The sequence below is a fragment of the Daktulosphaira vitifoliae genome, unplaced genomic scaffold, assembly GCF_025091365.1.
Source record: "Daktulosphaira vitifoliae isolate Bord-2020 unplaced genomic scaffold, ASM2509136v1 Scaffold_3, whole genome shotgun sequence".
Classification (NCBI taxonomy): Eukaryota; Metazoa; Arthropoda; class Insecta; order Hemiptera; family Phylloxeridae; genus Daktulosphaira; species Daktulosphaira vitifoliae.
Genome location: NW_026099574.1, coordinates 21,770,866 through 21,788,756, shown reverse-complemented (window position 1 = coordinate 21,788,756; position 17,891 = coordinate 21,770,866). Strand labels below are relative to the sequence as shown.

The window sequence follows — 17,891 nt, the reverse complement described above, 5'->3', positions numbered from 1 at the left end:
TTTAACTTTCTAATAGTTGGGAAATATGTATTTTAGTTCCTATATATCACTTATAAAATTTCCCTAGTCTAGTTTTAAATTAAGAAGTGCCGCAAGACATTTGAAATATAGTAATATTATTTTCTTATGATTGCTGGGTTATTCTATTTATACGGGATTCTATTGTTTGTAATAATTGACCTGATTGTTTACTTTCTGAATACCCTGTATATAGTTCATATAAATTATATTAAATAGTGATAATAAAAAGATCTGTGTCCCTGAGTGAGCAAAGTTGCAGTGCCTAATACACATTGTCCAGGGTTTTATCTAAAATCAAAATTTATTTGAATTGTGTTAATTAAAAAATAAAAACTACAATAAATATATGATTTTAGATTTAAAAATAATGCGTTGAAAACTCAGCTATACTTAAAGACACTGCAATTTCAATTTTAGACAATGTGATTTATTGGATTGAATATGTGATTCGCCACAATGGTGCCCCACATTTAAAAACTACAGCTAACAATCATTATTGGTTCCAGTTTTTACTTTTAGATGTTGTAGATGTTTGTTTATTAGTATTAATTTTAATTTTATATATAAATTTCAAATGTCTCAGTTTTATATTTAGGAAATATACTACCCGAAAAGTTAGCTACAGAGATAAATTACCAAAAAAAATCAATGATCAAAAATCATAATTTTAATTTGATGCGAAGTAGAGAAGGTATTCATTTTACTATGATGTGCTTTTATTTTTTTTTGTGTCTGATACCACTTTTACTCAGCTCTCACCAAACCGATTTCTTTTAGCGATACGTCAAAAGATTACAAATCGTATCTAGTCGAAGACATTACCCTCAAAAATTGAAAAAATTTCTCTCGTTCCCCTTTAATTTGGGAATCTCCAAAAAAATTACCTATACTTAAAAATATAATTTTTTATAGATACATAATGTTTTTACCTATCATTTGGTACATTTTTTTTTATAAATTTGACCCTTAAATTAAAGCTTATGTAATATAATTTATTATGAAAAAAAAAATGTCGGACTTTATTTTGTTTTCATGATGAAAATAAACATCAAAGTTAATAAAAAAAATACGATTTTTGTAAAAAAAAATTTTTTTATATTTTTCACTTTATAACGCTATAAATTTTTGAAAAATGTATGGATCATTTTTTATTTTTTTAAGATAAGTACTATTTATATGTTTCTTTTATGCAACACACTTTTTTTTTTAATCAGACCCTTTATATATTATACTTATAAATCATTAAACTTGTAATCAGAATACAAACAAGGAAATAGGACGTCATATAGCTTTTGGAATAATTCACCAATTTTTTAAANCAAACAAGGAAATAGGAGGTCATATAGCTTTTGGAATAATTCACCAATTTTTTAAAATTAAACACAATCTACAGATTTACATCAAAGCGTTTTTTATGATAATGATTTAAATCCAGATACTGGGCCCAACTATGCCACACCCCCACTGTGCTGGGATTTTTATTTATAAAAATAACATTGTGAAAATAATTTTAAAATAAAATCTATTCAATTTTAAAATTTTAATATTTTATAAGAATTATAACTTATAGTAATAATACATTTTAAATGGAGCTCCTAATGAATACTTTAAAGTGCAATTACCTCTTTTATGTACTTCCTTTTTAACATAAAATCCCCGTAATAATTAAACTATGTAAAATAATAATTTAAAAAACGTTGGCTTAAAAATAAGGTTTTTTATCAAATGTTACATTGTTTAAGTATTTTGTAATAATTTTTGTAACCAAAAAAAAAATAATATTTTTTTTCTCCAAAATTGATAAGTATATTCTTTTTTTATTACTCTGAAAGTTGATTACTTACATTAGTATAATTATTTTATTTAAAAGTATAAAATTTTATCGTGGAATAATTATTTAATTTTAGATTAGGCCAAAAGTTTTTTTATTCATAAATAAACATACAGAAATCCGTTTCTAGGAAACAAAATTTTATATGCTTAGATAAAATAAATAGTTTTCTCTTCAGGAGGCGATTTGACGTGAACGAAGAAAGTTTAAGTATTTTTTCACACAATGACACCTCAAACCGAACATAACGAAAAAGCTATAGCGTTCTCTAAAAAGTTTGTACTTAGTACAAATTGGCGAATGCCGCGCTCGAGTAGTATGTTTACAAAGCCTTCTTGGCAATTACACAAGTTTCAAGAACTGAAATCAGAGCTGAATTNGAATTACACAAGTTTCAAGAACTAAAATCAGAGTTGAATTTCGTTAAGAACAAACTGGACAACTTCAACAGCGAAACATGGCATGCACATACGACCAAAATGAATCCTGCTGGATTAGTCATTGGTCATCTTAAGAAAAATATACGTCCTGATTTTTTGACTCAAGCTTGGTGTAAGTTCTATGAGATCTTAGGGAATTCTTCTTTGCTTACTCAAGAACGTACATCCAAAGCTAATTTCAACTCTGTACATCTCTGTGAAGCTCCCGGAGCATTTATTTCTGCACTGAATCATTACATATCACTAAATCATCGTAACTTAAATTTCGACTGGTTGGCCATGACACTTAACCCGTACCATGAATCCAATGGTCAACCTGATATTATTACTGACGACCGCTTAATATTGAACACATTAGACAAATGGGAATTCGGTCCTGACTATACTGGTAACATATTTCAACCGAAGTATCACGAACATTTATTGGAGACGGTTTCTAAAAGATTTGTAGACGGCGTAAATATGGTAACGGCCGATGGAAGTATAGATTGTCAAAATGATCCAGGAGAACAAGAATGTACTGTCATGCGTTTACATAATTACGAGGTAATGGTAGGTTTGAACATATTAAAAGACAGGGGATCATTTGTATTAAAAACGTTTACGATATTCGAATGTAACACAATTTGTAGAATATATTTGCTTTGTTGTCTATTTGAATCTGTCGAAATTCAGAAACCAGCCACCAGTAAGTCCGGGAATTCAGAAATATATATTGTATGCAAAGATTACAAAGGTAGAAAATTTGCAGAGCCTTTCATTCAGTCGTTCTTTGAAAGTGAAAACCACGAAAATGCAATGTTTCCTCTTAGACAAATACCCAGAACTTTTATTAACGAAATATTCAAGTGTTCAAGTTATTTTTCCAACTTNAGAATTATTCAAGTGTTCAAGTTATTTTTCCAACTTACAAATAAGAACTATCGAGAGAAACATTAGGTCGTGGTTTCTAAAGGCCGAGTATTATAATGAAATGAAGGATATTCAAAGTTATGTATGCAAAGAGTTTATCAAAAGGTACAATTTAAAACCGATTCGTGAAGACCAAACTCTTATGTCAAAGAACNCTGAAGACCAAAGTCTTATGTCAAAGAACGTATCCAAAAATTATAAAAAGAAGACATTTGACGTCTCGTACGCGGAAAAGATGAGCCGTCGTGACTTAAGCCTTCGAGAAGAAGCTGAAATATTGTACAAGGACATGACAAAATTTTGCAATTTAGAAAATAATATATGGAATAAAAATTTATCTGTACGATGTAAAAAATCTAACATCGATGTGTCACAGGTAAAATTTTGTATGGGAAAGCCGGTAACGAAAGTACGAGGATCAAAATTTTGCGATGGATCTTTACTTGATTGTAGAAATAAGATAATAGATAAATTTCCTTACGTTGAAAGAACTAGTGATAAAAAAACTCGATCCTCGTATTTTAAATCTCAACTGAAGAACTGTAGATCAGATATAACAGTTTGTGATTTGACAGATATTTATTTGGAAAATCGTATAAACAATGTCAAGTTACAATACAATTGTTTGCATACTATCTTAGATTCATTGAAGCACACTACGAACGATATGCTATTAATTGGATATCCACTGCACACTCAAATAGCCATCGGATGTCTTTTTGCAATGTCTGGTATGTTTGAGTCGTATGCAATCTTGAAACCTGATTGTAACTGCGGACACGCTTTTGCATTTTTTGGTCTCCAGAGAAACAATAGGTGGCTTGATATTTTATACAAAGTCTTAGACAATATTTTGCCCACCTCTGATGATTACACAGATTCTGACAAAGCCTTAATTTCACTGCTTCCAATACAACATCTCATAGAACAAAAATCTTATCATGAAATAGTTGAACTTAATAACTTATGTCTTTTATATGAGGTCAAACCAATTCTATTGGACTTTCTTCGGCCATAGATGTTTTCTTTATACTTAAGACTTATGATATGCTATTACAATTTCAATCTCAACACCTATAGTGACTTTTATACCGATTGTGAATTCATTTGTATTTTGACATATGTCTGTAAATTACCTTATAACTCTTATGCTTGCCACAGTCACTGTACACATTGTAATTTATTATTGCAGTGCAATCTATTATCGTACATACTGTCGGATGTCTTCATTTTGTTAAGAGAAAATTATATACATCATAATTTGATTTTGTATTAAGTGAATTAATAACTTTTTAATACATTTTATGTGTTTTGTACTTAGATCTTTTTTTTTATTTTTACTTTTCAATTTTTGTTTTTTTTTTGCTCATTTAGTGAGCTAATTTGCAGATTTTTTCGTTAATTTATAAAAAATTATTTTTGAATATATAATTTACAATTATTTCAATATTTTTTTAACATTATTTCATTTAAATTAGTTAAACATTTTTTTTAGTTGTGTACTTTATGATAAAAGTATTAATGTTTTTATTTGAACTAAACATAAAATAAATATTGTATATTTTTACTGTAAAATCCTAATAGAATTTTAGCAAATATAATAAAGATATTTTTTGTAATTCATGTGTTCAATTTGTTATTTTTATTTATCCTTACTTTAACAGTGACAATTTGTGCTTTCTAATTATAAATTATTATTTGATGATATCAAAATTATTTTGGTATCATTATGTCGAATGAAAGAGGTATATAAATAGTATTTTTAATAAAAAAACGATAGCACTATGGGGTCACAGCATAGTGTGAGCGTGGCATACTTGGGAATCTCTAGTCTCTAGTCTCCCTCTATATCCTATTTTCGTAAGCCCCTCTAAATATGAGCCACCTGGAAGAATTTTACGTTTTTCGTTTACTATAATAGTATAATCACTATTATTATTATTTTTATTTCTATTTTCTACTGCGACCTTTAAAATAATAATATGTGCATTGTGTTTTATTTTATTATATTATATTTAATTTGACAATTTTTTATACCTATAACTAGCGGTATTATATTTAAAGTCGTAACTTAACCACCAGCACCCACGAATGCCACTGGTTATTAGTTTTCATAGGATTAATTAGATATGTATTAATAAGTTTAGTGACTATTAATATTTTTCTTACTATCATTAGAATGGCCTCATGATTTATAAGTCCAACATTCTTGAAAATATTCAGATAATCTATTTAAAAAGCTACTTAAAATAAAGTGTTGTTATGTAACGTGATTTATGAGAACTATGAGCGTATTATTAATATAAATATTATTACTTACAATGGAAATTACAATCCTTTTAACCTCTTGAAAAGGTTATACTGGTTATATATTCTTAACAACTATAAAATAGATAACAAATTTGATAAGATTTTAAAATGCGAACTTAATGTTGTTGCATAGAAATATATATAAGAATTATTGTTTATTACAAATAAGTTACAGGAATATAAAATGTGATATTAATATAATAACATACATTTAGTTCAAATAAAACTATTTTAGTGCATTTAAAATTTTTTTTACTACAGTTTTGTATTATTATTTGAGAATATGACGACGAAATTCTTTATTGTTTACTGTGTGATTGGATTTTTATTTGTCATGTGTGTTTTTGGATTAAAGAAGGATAAATTTTACTGTGAAATGGCTTCACCGTGTATTTGTGTTAGTGCAAACAATGATAAAGTTGATTTATCTAATATAACTGTACCATTAAATTTAACAAATAATGTAACATTAATTTACCAACCATGTCCAGATGAAGAGCAAAATCCTAATATTTATGCTGTAAGAATTGTTTATTGTTTACAATATTTTTTCAAACTAAACAAATAGAAAATTATTTTATAATTTATATCAAGTTAAAATTTTAATTTATTTGTATGTATTTTTATGATTTTTAATAATTATTTAAAAAATATGTATCAATTATGAAATTATATTGCCACGAGTAACGAATAAGGCAGTAACTCAAAAAATCCAACTTTGAGATTATGAGGTATTTGGATTTAGGTTTTACTCTTCTTATAATATAGTTCATCAAAATATCGTAAGTTTGGTTTGAGTCAAAATTAAACTACTTACAAAATTGATAAACATATAGAATGTCATTAGAGAATAAATTTTGTTTTTGATTTCCTAAAAAGTAATAAAAAGTGAGTTACTGCCTTATTGATGCGCATATCGATATCATTACATTATATTATATTGTTATACTTTATTATGTTATTAAAAAATCTATACTATTTTATACAAATTAAAGTATTTTAAAATACTCTTGATGAATTTCAATGAAATGATTTACAATTTAAGTTGGCTATATTGAATAAAATTATTAGTATTCTTAGAATTATAAAATAATTTAGTAAAATTGTATAAAATTGTTTAATTTTTTTATGAGGGAAATTCCCTAATGAGTCTATTGTTAGATTTTTGAAATATAGTCTGAGAAGTTAGTGTAAGACAAAATCTGATTTTATTTATTTATATTTAAATATAAAATAAATATAAATATTAAAATATATTAAATATAAATATTTGGCTAAAATAATATCTTGGTTAATTTTTTATATAACTATTTTTAACAAACCTTTTTTTTTAGGTAAGTATTGAAAATTCTACATCAAATGAGACATTACAACTTGCTCCTTACATGGATAGTAGTTTTGTGATTGGTGATTTTATATCTTTGATTTATAAGAATAGTAGTTCTAAGTAAGATTTATTTATTTTAAATTTAAACCTATTCATATTTGGTAGCTTCTTTTATAGGTGCTACTAAAATAATACCATATACTATTAAGATAACTTCTATTTTTAATGATAATGTTATGTAGTGCTAATATTTTATTAAGAGCCAAGTAGTTTTCATTTCATAGAAAATAAAGTTTGTAGCTGTAATTTGTCATAAGAAATAAGTCATTTTTCTTAATTAAACATTTATGTGTTATTAATTCTACAATTAAAAAAAAAAAAATTTATATATTTTATTAAAACGTCAGGATATTTAAAGTTGTTGAAAAAGTTCTGGGACTATCAAGAACACATTTTTTTCGTAAAATTTGACTTTATTCATCGACATAGTTTCCTTCTAGAGTGATATATTAATTCCAACGACATTCTAACATTTCTATACCTTTAAAATAGAACAATTTATCTTTGCCTTTGAAATACATCTCAGTTTCTGTGATGAATTCTTCTTTCAAACTGAATCTTTTTTCCCTAGAGCATGAGATTCGCGAAGAGGTAGTAGTTGCTGGGGGCCAGATCCGGATTATATGGTGAGTGTGTTAGCAATTTATAGCCCCAATCATGCATTTTTCCCATCATTTTTAATGATTTGTGACACAAGTTTACATTTTATTATATTAGTGCTAATATTCACTTAGCTGTAATACAATGTAACACATAGTAAAAAGTGAGGCACAATGAGACATTTAATTTTTAAGTTACTCTATATCAAATAGTTCTCAATAATTCTGAACAATTTAATTTTAACACTGAAAATAATGAAAAAAAAGATACTTTATTAATTTTAAAAGGAAATGAGTAACTGGTTCAATTTCATTACTTTTATAAAAAGTAATGTTGAGTCAAATTTTAATTTTTCTTTAAATAATAAAATTGAAGCATTAAAAAATGAATTGATGTTATTGTCCTAATAAAAATAAGCTTATCTTCTAATTTAAAACAATGATGTTATACTGTCAATTAATATTTTCACACTTAATTACTTTTACTATAAAAAAAAACCCAGCACAGGGGGGTCGCGGCACAGTGGTGACGTGGCATAGTTGGATCAAGTATAATGATATCTGACAGTGATTAAAATCACTATCAAAAAAAAACGCTTCGATGCAAATCTTTAGATAGTGTTTAATTTTAAAAAATTGGTGGATTATTCCAAAAGCTTCATAAACTGCTAGTTCCTTATTAATATCCTGATTAAGACAAAGTATGTAGAATAAAAAAGAGATTATTAGAAAATAGTATTTCCCATAAAAAAATTATATTGATCAATACACTTTTCAATAAGTTATAGCATTATAATGTTAAAAATGTAAAAAATAAAATTGAGAATTTTCACACAATAATAGCATTTGGTAGCCATTTTCACCTTGAAGATAAAATAAAGTCCGAAATTTTTTTTTTCCATGATAAAGTATATTACATTAGCTTTAATTTAAGATATATATAAAAGTGTCAGACTTTCCGGAACACTTTCAAAATTTAAGTTGAAAAAGTCAATTTTTTGTGAAAAAGTTGTCATTTTGAATCCCCCCCTGTAGGCAGGTAAAAAGTCAGATTTATAAAAAAAATATACCAAATGATAGGTAAAGACATCATGCATCTACAAAAAAAAGAATTATATTGATCCATACATCTTTCGAGAAGTTATAGCATTATAAAGTTAAAAATATAAAAAAGAATTTTTTTACAAAAATCGTATTTTTTTTATTAAGTTTAATGTCTGTTTTCACCATGAAGATAAAATAAAGTCCGAAATTTTTTTTTACCATTATAAAGTATATTACATTAGCTTTAATTTAAGATATATATAAAAGTGTCAGACCTTCCGGAACACTTTCAAAAGTTACGTTGAAAAAGTTCTACTTTCTATATGCATTTTTATGTTTTGAATCCCCCCTGTATTTAGGGAAATGGTCCGATTTAAAAAAACAGTATGTCGAATGAAAGATCTATATAAATACTACTTCTCATAAAAAAATTGTAATGATTCATACATTTTTCAAAAAGTTATAGCATAATAAAGTTAAAAATGGAAAATACAAAATCGAAAATTTTCACACAAAAATAGCATTCGGTAGCCATTTTCACCATGAAGATAAGATAAAGTCCGAAATTTTTTTTTTTCATGATAAAGCATATTACATTAGCTTTAATTTAAGATATATATAAAAGTGTCAGACCTTCCGGAACATTTTCAAAATTTAAGTTAAAAAAATTAATTTTTTGTGAAAAAGTTGTCATTTTAAATCCCCCCTTGTGGGCAGGTTAAGGGTTAAATTTATGAAAAAAATATACCAAATGAAAGGTAATGATATTATGCATCTATATAAAAAAGAATTATATTGATATGTTCATTTTTGAAAAAGTTATGGCACTTTTAAGTAAAAAAAATTGAAAAAATTTCGAAAATTAGCGATTTTTAAATTTGTAATTTTTTTGGAGGTTTCCCCCTTTTACGGGGAACGAGGGAATTTTTTTCAATTTTTAAGGGTAATGTCTTCGACTAGATACGATTTGTGATCTTTTGACGTATCATTGAAAGAAATCGGTTCGGTGAGAGCTGAGAAAAAGTGGTAACAGACACAAAAAAAAAAAAAAAACACATCTTAGTAAAACCAATACCTTCTCAGCTTCGCATCGAAGCTAAAAAATTATAACTTTTTTTTTAACAAGGAAACAATGAATGTTGCATTTTTGGCGATAACATTCTCATCATTATGTGTTTTTTGTGTCTCAATGTATAAAAAATGTATTTAATAATGAAATAAATTATGAACGTAGCATAATTATATTTGTTATTATGTGTTAACTCTATTTGGTGACTAATATTTCAATTATCCAAAACAGAAATGTGAATTATTTTATGTCTAGTTTTTATTTATTAAAAATTGGTATTTCTAAAAAAATGCAAGTTTTATTAATTTTTTATTCGTTAAATATTTAAATACTTAATAAAAAAATATTGCTAAATATCGCTTTAATTAATATGAGTGATATGAAGATAAAGATGATTTGGTATGAATCTTATTGTCCCTCTGTTTCCTTTACACTTTCCAATTAATTTATTTAATACTATAATCAATTTTTTTTTTTAGTGTGTTTCAGGTGAATTTATCATGCAATGAATCAGCAACAAATGGAAATGAATATCTCACTGATTTTAAAAATTATACAAATAACTATGTAACTTTTTATGCAAATTAGCAAAAATGTTAGTATTAGAATTTTAAAAATATTAATTTTTCATTTTTAGATTATAACATTAAAGACAAGTGAAGTATGTGGATTAAATTTAATTGATGCAATTGAGAATGATTCAACAAGTTCTTTATCAATATTTTTTTCTCTCTTATTGTTTATTGTTTTTGTATATTTAATTGGTGGATCTGTAATCAATGCTTGTTTATTAAATAAGACAGGAGTGAATATAATCCCACATCATGAATTTTGGTCTTCAATATACAACAATTTAAAAGTTTGTTTTTTAAGTTACAAAAATATAATTTTTTCTTATTCATTTATATTAATTGCTTTTTATAGGAAAAAATGTGTGGTTCTGCAATGATGGCATCTGCTTACGAAAGCATATAATCATATGAAATCAAATGACATTTAATATTATTGTTTGAAATCTGTAAATTAAATATTTAAGTTTTGATTAAAACTTGAAGTTAATATAATTTTTTATGGATTTTTGTTTAATTATCATTTATTATCATTGTTAAAATTTACATTAAAAAACTTTTGTAAATTATGTAGTATACTAGATTCAATTATTAGCAATCAAAGTATTTAACTGTAAATTGTTTAATTGTAATACTTAGAAATTAAATTATTATCTTAAGAAACAGAAAAGTTCATTATTGTTATCATTTTGGAGAAACAAAATAACATGTTTTTCATCATAACACTAATAAAACTATTTAGTTTATAAATATGTCTTTAAATATGAATTATTCAATTAAAATTAAAATAGGTTAAAATATGCAATGGTAAGTTATTACATGGTGATGCATACAATATTTTTAAATGAAATTTAAAATCATTGCTTTGAAAAATAATCACCAAGTAGTTTATAAATTTAAAAAAGTAATCCAAATTGTTGAAATCGTTGCTAATTTAAATTTGTCAATAAATGATGTTATTTCAGATTATAATGTTCCCTAGGGTGACCCTTAGATACATGAGAGGTTTTTTTTTTTTTTTAATATTTGTAAGTGCCACCCCCTAGAATTATTCGAATACATGAAAAAATAAATTGTACAAAATTTGGAGACGATTGGTCAACTCTAAGACGTGCCCCAAGGGGGTTAAAAATAACCCCCCAAGGGTGATTTTTTAGTTTTTTTTGTCTACTTCAAAAACTTTAACTTTTACAAAAAAGTTTATTTGAACTTTTTTGTAGGTATACAATTTTTCTATAAAAAGTATATATACAAAAATTTTCGAAAAGTTCTTATTTAGCCGTAAAAAAATAAAAACGTATATGTTCTATTCTTACCGTTAAAATTATTAATTTATAAATCGTTCATTGTAAAAACAAAAAAAAAATTCATTTAACCGTTGTTTTAAATTAATTTTCTATACATTTTTAATTTGACATTTTTTCTATTATGTACTTTTCAAAACCTACAATTTTTTTAATTTTAATTATATTAAAATTATACGGTTTTTCTTAGTATCTTCAATGTTCCCTAAACTACTATTAGTACTATATATTATTTTTTATACTATACACTATAGTAAGGAGAGATTCTAAAAAATTATGAATGATGCTTTTCATAATCATTGAATTAAAAAATTCATACCAGTGACAGTGGCATAATTACATCAGGGTTGTAAAATTCATGGTATGGAGCACCTGGCTTAGAGGGTACAAGCCTATTAATCTAATAATTAAGTTATGATTGTGTTATTTAAAATGTTTTAATAAGTTTGTATATTAAAAAAAAAAAATTCTTAAATTTATGAATAATTTGAATACATGAAATTTGTTATTTTTGTGTAAACAATATATTACAAACCTATATAAATTCATTAGTAAATGGTCTCTGAAAAGCCTAAATATTATATAATTTATATAAATTATATTTAAATAAATAGCTCAGTAAAAATTTCAAAGCATATGTGACGAGTGAGTTTTTAATACGCTTGTGTATAGATTAAAATAATCATAGAAAAATTAGTTTGCATTGAAGCTGAAATGTTGAATATAAAATTAATTATGATTCTTTTAAGGCAAATTTATTATTATTCTATATTGTGTGTAACTTATTCTTTTTTATTTTTAAATTCAATAACACTGGCAAATAAATATATATATTCATTTTTTTAACAGTACTAATATATTATAATAGTGTTTTTTAATTTTATGACATAAAGTATAATAGTGTCCAGACCATTTTTGTCGGTCGTGGCAAAGGGATGGGGATTTACGCATTTCCATATTCCCACAACTCGGATAAATATATTAATTTTAAATATTTGTTAAGAAGGGAGGTATATTTAACACCTCGCGATTTTTACTTTATTTTAATGAATTTTGCAGGTTTAATATTATTATGCAAGATATTATCATATTTTAAAAACATAACATATAAAATATTTTTTTAAAGCTATAACTCGTTTATATCATTTAAACAATGATAAATTACGAGGGTAGTCATTGTCTCCCAAAATTAATTGCGATTTTTATTTTTTGTTAATTCCAGTTTTTTTTAAAAGCTTTGTAAAGCTTTGTAGCTTTAGTGTAAAACAATTTTGGCGAACGAAAAAAAAATTAGAACCGTTTAAATTGATAAGGTTTAGTTTTATTTCATTTGACAAAAATAATCAAGATTAATGACTTTTAGCCATTAATTAAATTAAAAAAAAATTAATTAAATATAATAAAATATTTACATAATATAAATTAAGTACTTTTTGAATATTTATTTTGACTATTTGATACTTAAACCATACATGTAGGAGGATATTTTGAGGTGTATATATACACCAAACTAGGGTTGTTTAACAACACAGCGTAGCCTGGCCTTAGTATTATAATAATAATTAAAACAATTGAATTTTATAATATATTTTTTTATATTATTACAAGAAAATCAGTTCCCTGATGATATAAGTACAAATATTTTATGAACTGCAAACATAAAAAATCGAATTTCGGTTTTCATCATATTGCATGTTTACTTAGCAGCGTTTTCCAAACAAAATAGTGTTTTTGTCGAAGTGCTTTCTCGTACAATAATGTGTTGAATATCATACGATAGCCTTTTTTGGATGGACATATTATTCGACACTGGTATTGTGAGCTGACTTAATTAAAAATTATAATATTTGCATGTAATAGTTCACAATTTTTCTTCGTGCCAGTTTGTACGATAATTCCTTCCACAAGATCGCCCATTAAAAGATTTGATCCGTCTAACAGATACGAATGATGTCGACGTGTTAATTCGGTGAAGGCCTTCCATTTGGCTGGCGTCATTGTGGCTGTAGCGGAACTGATGTTGCTGTGAATTCAGATAGCTGTCCAGAAATCCTCTACATCCGGGAATGCTACTTAATACTGCCGCAAAGCCCGTTCGATACCTGGTATTCATCCAACAGTATATAAGAGGGTTGTAGCACGTATGTGACATGGCTAACCAATGAAAAAAGAACCATACGTACGGTAGGCCTTTCCATGTGCTCAAAGATGGTTCGTGATCCCATATAATCTGCAAAATATAAAATTTTTTTATAAATTTTAAAAAGAAAAACTTTTTTCCTTAGTAAGTGCTAAGTCTAATTTTATTTTTAGTTTATTATTGCAATGTCAAATTTGGTACATATTATATCTAATGTTAGACAAGTGTTGAAAAAATATTAAAGTGTTGCCAATAAAATAACTATAAAATAACTTGCGATGTTAAAATTACCTTTGACTACTAAAGTTATAGGTGCCCTAAATATATTAGAGCACCGTTCCCCATTAAAACTTTATTAAGTGTGTCGTGCAATTTTTTTCATTGTCAATTGTGCACTTCCAAATTTCTCTGTTACTGATTGTTCCAAGTTTATTTCAAATATCATGTACCTATTTGTATATTTAATTATAAACTTATCATCAATTACCAAATATGATAGTTTGGATATGATGCTGTTTAAATGAACACGAAATGCATAAAATTAATTGTTTTAATAATGAAATGTGAACAGGTCAGATGAGTATATGAATATTGTATTTTTATTTCTCGTATAGATGTAGTGGATAATGGAGTAGAATATTTAAGTTACCTTAGTCATTAAAATACAAAATAATTTTAATTCTATGTTTATTATTAAAATGCCAATCGAGTAACAATAATAAAAAAAAAAAATAGCCCAGCACAGTGGGGACGTGGCATAGTTGGGTCAAGTATTATGATATCTTTTTTTTTCACGATCGGCATTGTTGTGGGCTCCCTAGAACTGCAGTTAGGCATTACTTCAGGTCGAGTATAATGATATCTGACAGTGATTAAAATCAGTATCATAAAAAACGCTTCGATGCAAATCTATAGATAGTGTTTAATTTCAAAAAAAAATGATGGACTATTCCGAAAGCTACATGATTTCCTATTTCTTTATTTATATCCTGATTACAAGTTTTATGACTTATAAGTGTAATATATGAATAAATATATATAAAGGAAAATAGTTTTATTAAAAAAAAAAGTATGTCACATAAAAGAAGAATATAAATAGTACTTATCTTAAAAAAATTATAATGATTCATGCATTTTTCAAAAAGTTATAGCATTATAAAGTTAAAAATATAAAAAAGAATTTTTTTACAAAAATCGTATTTTTTTTTTATTAACTTTGATGTCCGTTTTCACCATGAAAATAAAATAAAGTCCAAAATTTATTTTTTCATAATGAAGTATATTACATAAGCTTTAATTTAAGGTATATATAAAAGTGTCAGTATTTTCGGAACACTATCAAAAGTTCATTTATTGTAAAAAAGTTATCATTTTGAATCTTCCCCTGTGGGCATGTAAAGGATCATATTTATAAAAAAAATATGTAAAATGATAAGCAAAGACATCATAATGCATCCATAAAAAAAAATATATTGATTTGATCATATTTGAAAAAGTTAAGGCGGTTTTAAGTAAAAAAAATTGAAAAAATGTCGAAAATTAGCGAGTTTTAAATTTGTAATTTTATACATTTATGGAGAATGAGGGAAATTTTTTCAATTTTTGAGTGTAATGTCTTTGACTAGATAAGATTTGTGATCTTTTGACGTATCGTTGAAAGAAATCGGTTCGGTGAGAGCTGTAAAAAAGTGGTAACAGACAAAAAAAAACACATCATAGTAAAACCAATACCTTCTCAGCTTCGCATCGAAGTTAAGATATGAATAAATTAAAACTAATTTTAATAAAACGTTTATGAGGAAAACTGTTTAAGGTAACTTTTACATTAAAATGTATAGAGTAATAGTTTAAAAAATTACACTGTGACTTAAGAGCTTAACATTATGTTGAACATTTTTTAAGCATATGACTTTTCAAAAAAAAAAAAATATTTTTTAGAGGAAAAGTTTTGCCAAGTCAATAAGACATAATGTATGATTGGAATCATTTTTATTGTGATAATTTTGAAAATCTGTGCCCCGAACATATTTGTGTATATATTAAATAATTTAATGATTTATAATATTAATCATAACACAAAAATAATATTGTCATTGTATATGTTAAATATTAACATAAATTAATATTATTTATTTGGATGAAAAATTATTTAATTCTTTACAAAAACTTTGTAAATGGTAAATTTTTATATCAAAAGTATGGTGGTAATATTTTTTTAGGGATCTATTCCTCTCCTCTTAAAAAATATATTTTTATAGTATACTTATGATTTTTCTATAACTAAATAGGGGTGCTAATTTATAAACTGAGGGATTTAAGTCTCCAATTCCTGCTAGTGTGAACGTTATACATTTTTCATTTCATATATTAATAATAATGCAATTTCACGAAGTTAAAACTAAAACGATGTAATTTACATGGTTATTATCCATATTGGAGTCACATGGGAGATACAAACTTAAATACTTAGAGATATAGCAATTATTTACAGAAATCATTATACTCAAACAATCACGAGGAAAATTTTCATTGTTTTTTATTAGATTGTAAATATAAATCTTAAGTGCCTACGAGAATTACAGATGATTATGAGTGTCAACGATTTTGATTACATAGAAAGTAATCTATTGGAATTAAGTATCCTAGAGTAAAGCGAGTGAGTTTTATATTAACTATATTGTTTTGTTGAATATAAAACAAAATTAAATTGAATATGATAACAAAGTGAATAGTGATGTAGAGAATTACTACTAAAATGTCAGTTACAATTAAAATAATTAAGTATTTAAAGTTAAGTGAATAAAGTCAATATAGTTACATATTAATAATATGATATAACAGTAAAATTAAACAAAAAAATTTAGTCCACAGCATTTCCATTAAAAGGGGATTTCACTGTATACATTTTACATTTTACTGTAATTAAACTATATTTGTATCCATTGTATTAAAAAACAAATCAAAAGAACATTCGCTTATAATTATAACTATTGAAATAGTTTCTATTAGTTTATATAATTTCTAAACTTGTAAACAAAAAGTAATTATATCTAATAAAATAACAAGTTATTTTTTAGATAAAATAAATGTAATAGATATAATTACTTTTTGTGAATGATGAACCTATAATATCATTTTATAGTTGTGACTAACATTAATTTTATTTTCATTTTTTAAATAACTGTTAAAATTCTTTTATTATTCTAGTTTTTTACTATCAAAATTAGTACCATAAGAAAATAACTTTTATTATTTAATAAAATAAAAAATAAATCATAACATACCAATAAAATATTGTAGGGTAGCCAACAAATAGTAAACGCAATGACAACTGTTACCATCATTTTAATCATCTGTAATAATTAAAAATAAACATTTTTTTATAACAAAAAAATTGTATTCACATTTCACGTAAAGGAGTTAAAAACGAATTACCTTCCTTTTAGATTTCGCCATTCTAGCATCTCTAGAGTTTTGAGCTTCTCCTGGTGTTCTTTTACCCCATACAACTACTCCAATACTGATATATGTAAACAATAAAACAGCAAATGGTATGCAATATTGTAAAACTAATAATGCTGCACTGTAAAAATGTCTGACTTTATCGTTAGCCCACGTTTCTCCGCAAATATACACGCCACATTCCTAAAAACCAACCAAAATAAACCAAATAATTTTTGTATTACAATATTCATGCTCTATTTAAATAAATTAAACCAACTCGTCGAATCTCATCGAAGTCATTTGTTAGGTACAATAATATCGATTTTAATCTATTGAGATATACTTGTGTGTTTAAATATTTAATTATGGTTAATAGTTACCAAGCTTGTAGCTAGGACTTTATTTTAGGAAGGAGGAGGTCCTAAACAAAACTTCACTCTCTTCAATATATATCAATAATACTATCAAGTTTAGTCTCACAGATAAAATATAATTTTAAAAATTTGAAAGGAAGACCCACAATTCTCCTAAATACGTACTTAATAGCAGCTTTGTTACGTTTTAAATACGCAGTGTTTTAAGTATTAAAAATTTCAAAATTTACTTTGGTTTTAAGTGACATTTTAAACTGTATACTTACGTTTGAAATATATTCTTTTTTACTAAATATTTTTTAAGAACCTTGTTTTGTTATTAGTTTTATTACATTTTAGTACATAAATACTTGTATTAACGTATCTTGTTTTAGCTTCGATGCGAAGCTGAGAAGGTATTGGTTTTACTAAGATGTGTTTTTTTTTTTTTTTTTGTTTTTTTCCACT

General features: G+C 25.4%; 3 protein-coding genes across 5 annotated transcripts in view; 2 read left to right on the top strand and 1 right to left on the bottom strand.

Annotated features, from left to right (window-relative positions):
• The first annotated feature begins 2,331 nt into the window (after nucleotides 1-2,331).
• LOC126902083 (cap-specific mRNA (nucleoside-2'-O-)-methyltransferase 2-like) lies at nucleotides 2,332-3,231 on the top strand. The gene has a single exon (XM_050679105.1). The coding sequence runs from the start codon at nucleotides 2,332-2,334 to the stop codon at nucleotides 3,229-3,231; it is 900 nt and encodes a 299-aa protein (XP_050535062.1).
• Nucleotides 3,232-5,633: 2,402 nt separating this feature from the next.
• On the top strand, nucleotides 5,634-10,679 carry LOC126901463 (uncharacterized). Its single transcript, XM_050677917.1, has 5 exons — nucleotides 5,634-6,034; nucleotides 6,849-6,961; nucleotides 10,093-10,180; nucleotides 10,251-10,472; nucleotides 10,538-10,679. The coding sequence occupies exons 1-5, from the start codon at nucleotides 5,798-5,800 to the stop codon at nucleotides 10,586-10,588; spliced, it is 711 nt and encodes a 236-aa protein (XP_050533874.1). The 5' UTR covers nucleotides 5,634-5,797; the 3' UTR covers nucleotides 10,589-10,679.
• A 2,378-nt stretch (nucleotides 10,680-13,057) lies between these two features.
• LOC126901457 (RYamide receptor-like) overlaps nucleotides 13,058-17,891 on the bottom strand; it is a 46,262-nt gene continuing 41,428 nt past the window's right edge. For all 3 annotated transcript variants that reach the window (XM_050677903.1, XM_050677901.1, XM_050677902.1), the window contains 3 exons: nucleotides 17,062-17,271; nucleotides 16,911-16,979; nucleotides 13,058-13,716 (listed from right to left, as the gene is read on the bottom strand). In XM_050677903.1, coding sequence (XP_050533860.1) covers nucleotides 13,348-13,716; nucleotides 16,911-16,979; nucleotides 17,062-17,271 — 648 coding nt within the window. In that variant the 3' untranslated portion in view covers nucleotides 13,058-13,347. The remainder of the gene's footprint in view (nucleotides 13,717-16,910; nucleotides 16,980-17,061; nucleotides 17,272-17,891) is intronic.

What these genes read in the sequence shown, in the direction of transcription:
- LOC126901463 (XM_050677917.1), top strand. Translation starts at nt 5,798, where the DNA reads ATGACGACGAAATTCTTTATTGTTTACTGTGTGATTGGATTTTTATTT. An exon ending in AAAATCCTAATATTTATGCT is followed by an intron (nt 6,035 to 6,848) that starts GTAAGAATTGTT and finishes CTTTTTTTTTAG; the next exon opens with GTAAGTATTGAAAATTCTAC. An exon ending in AAAATTATACAAATAACTAT is followed by an intron (nt 10,181 to 10,250) that starts GTAACTTTTTAT and finishes TTTCATTTTTAG; the next exon opens with ATTATAACATTAAAGACAAG.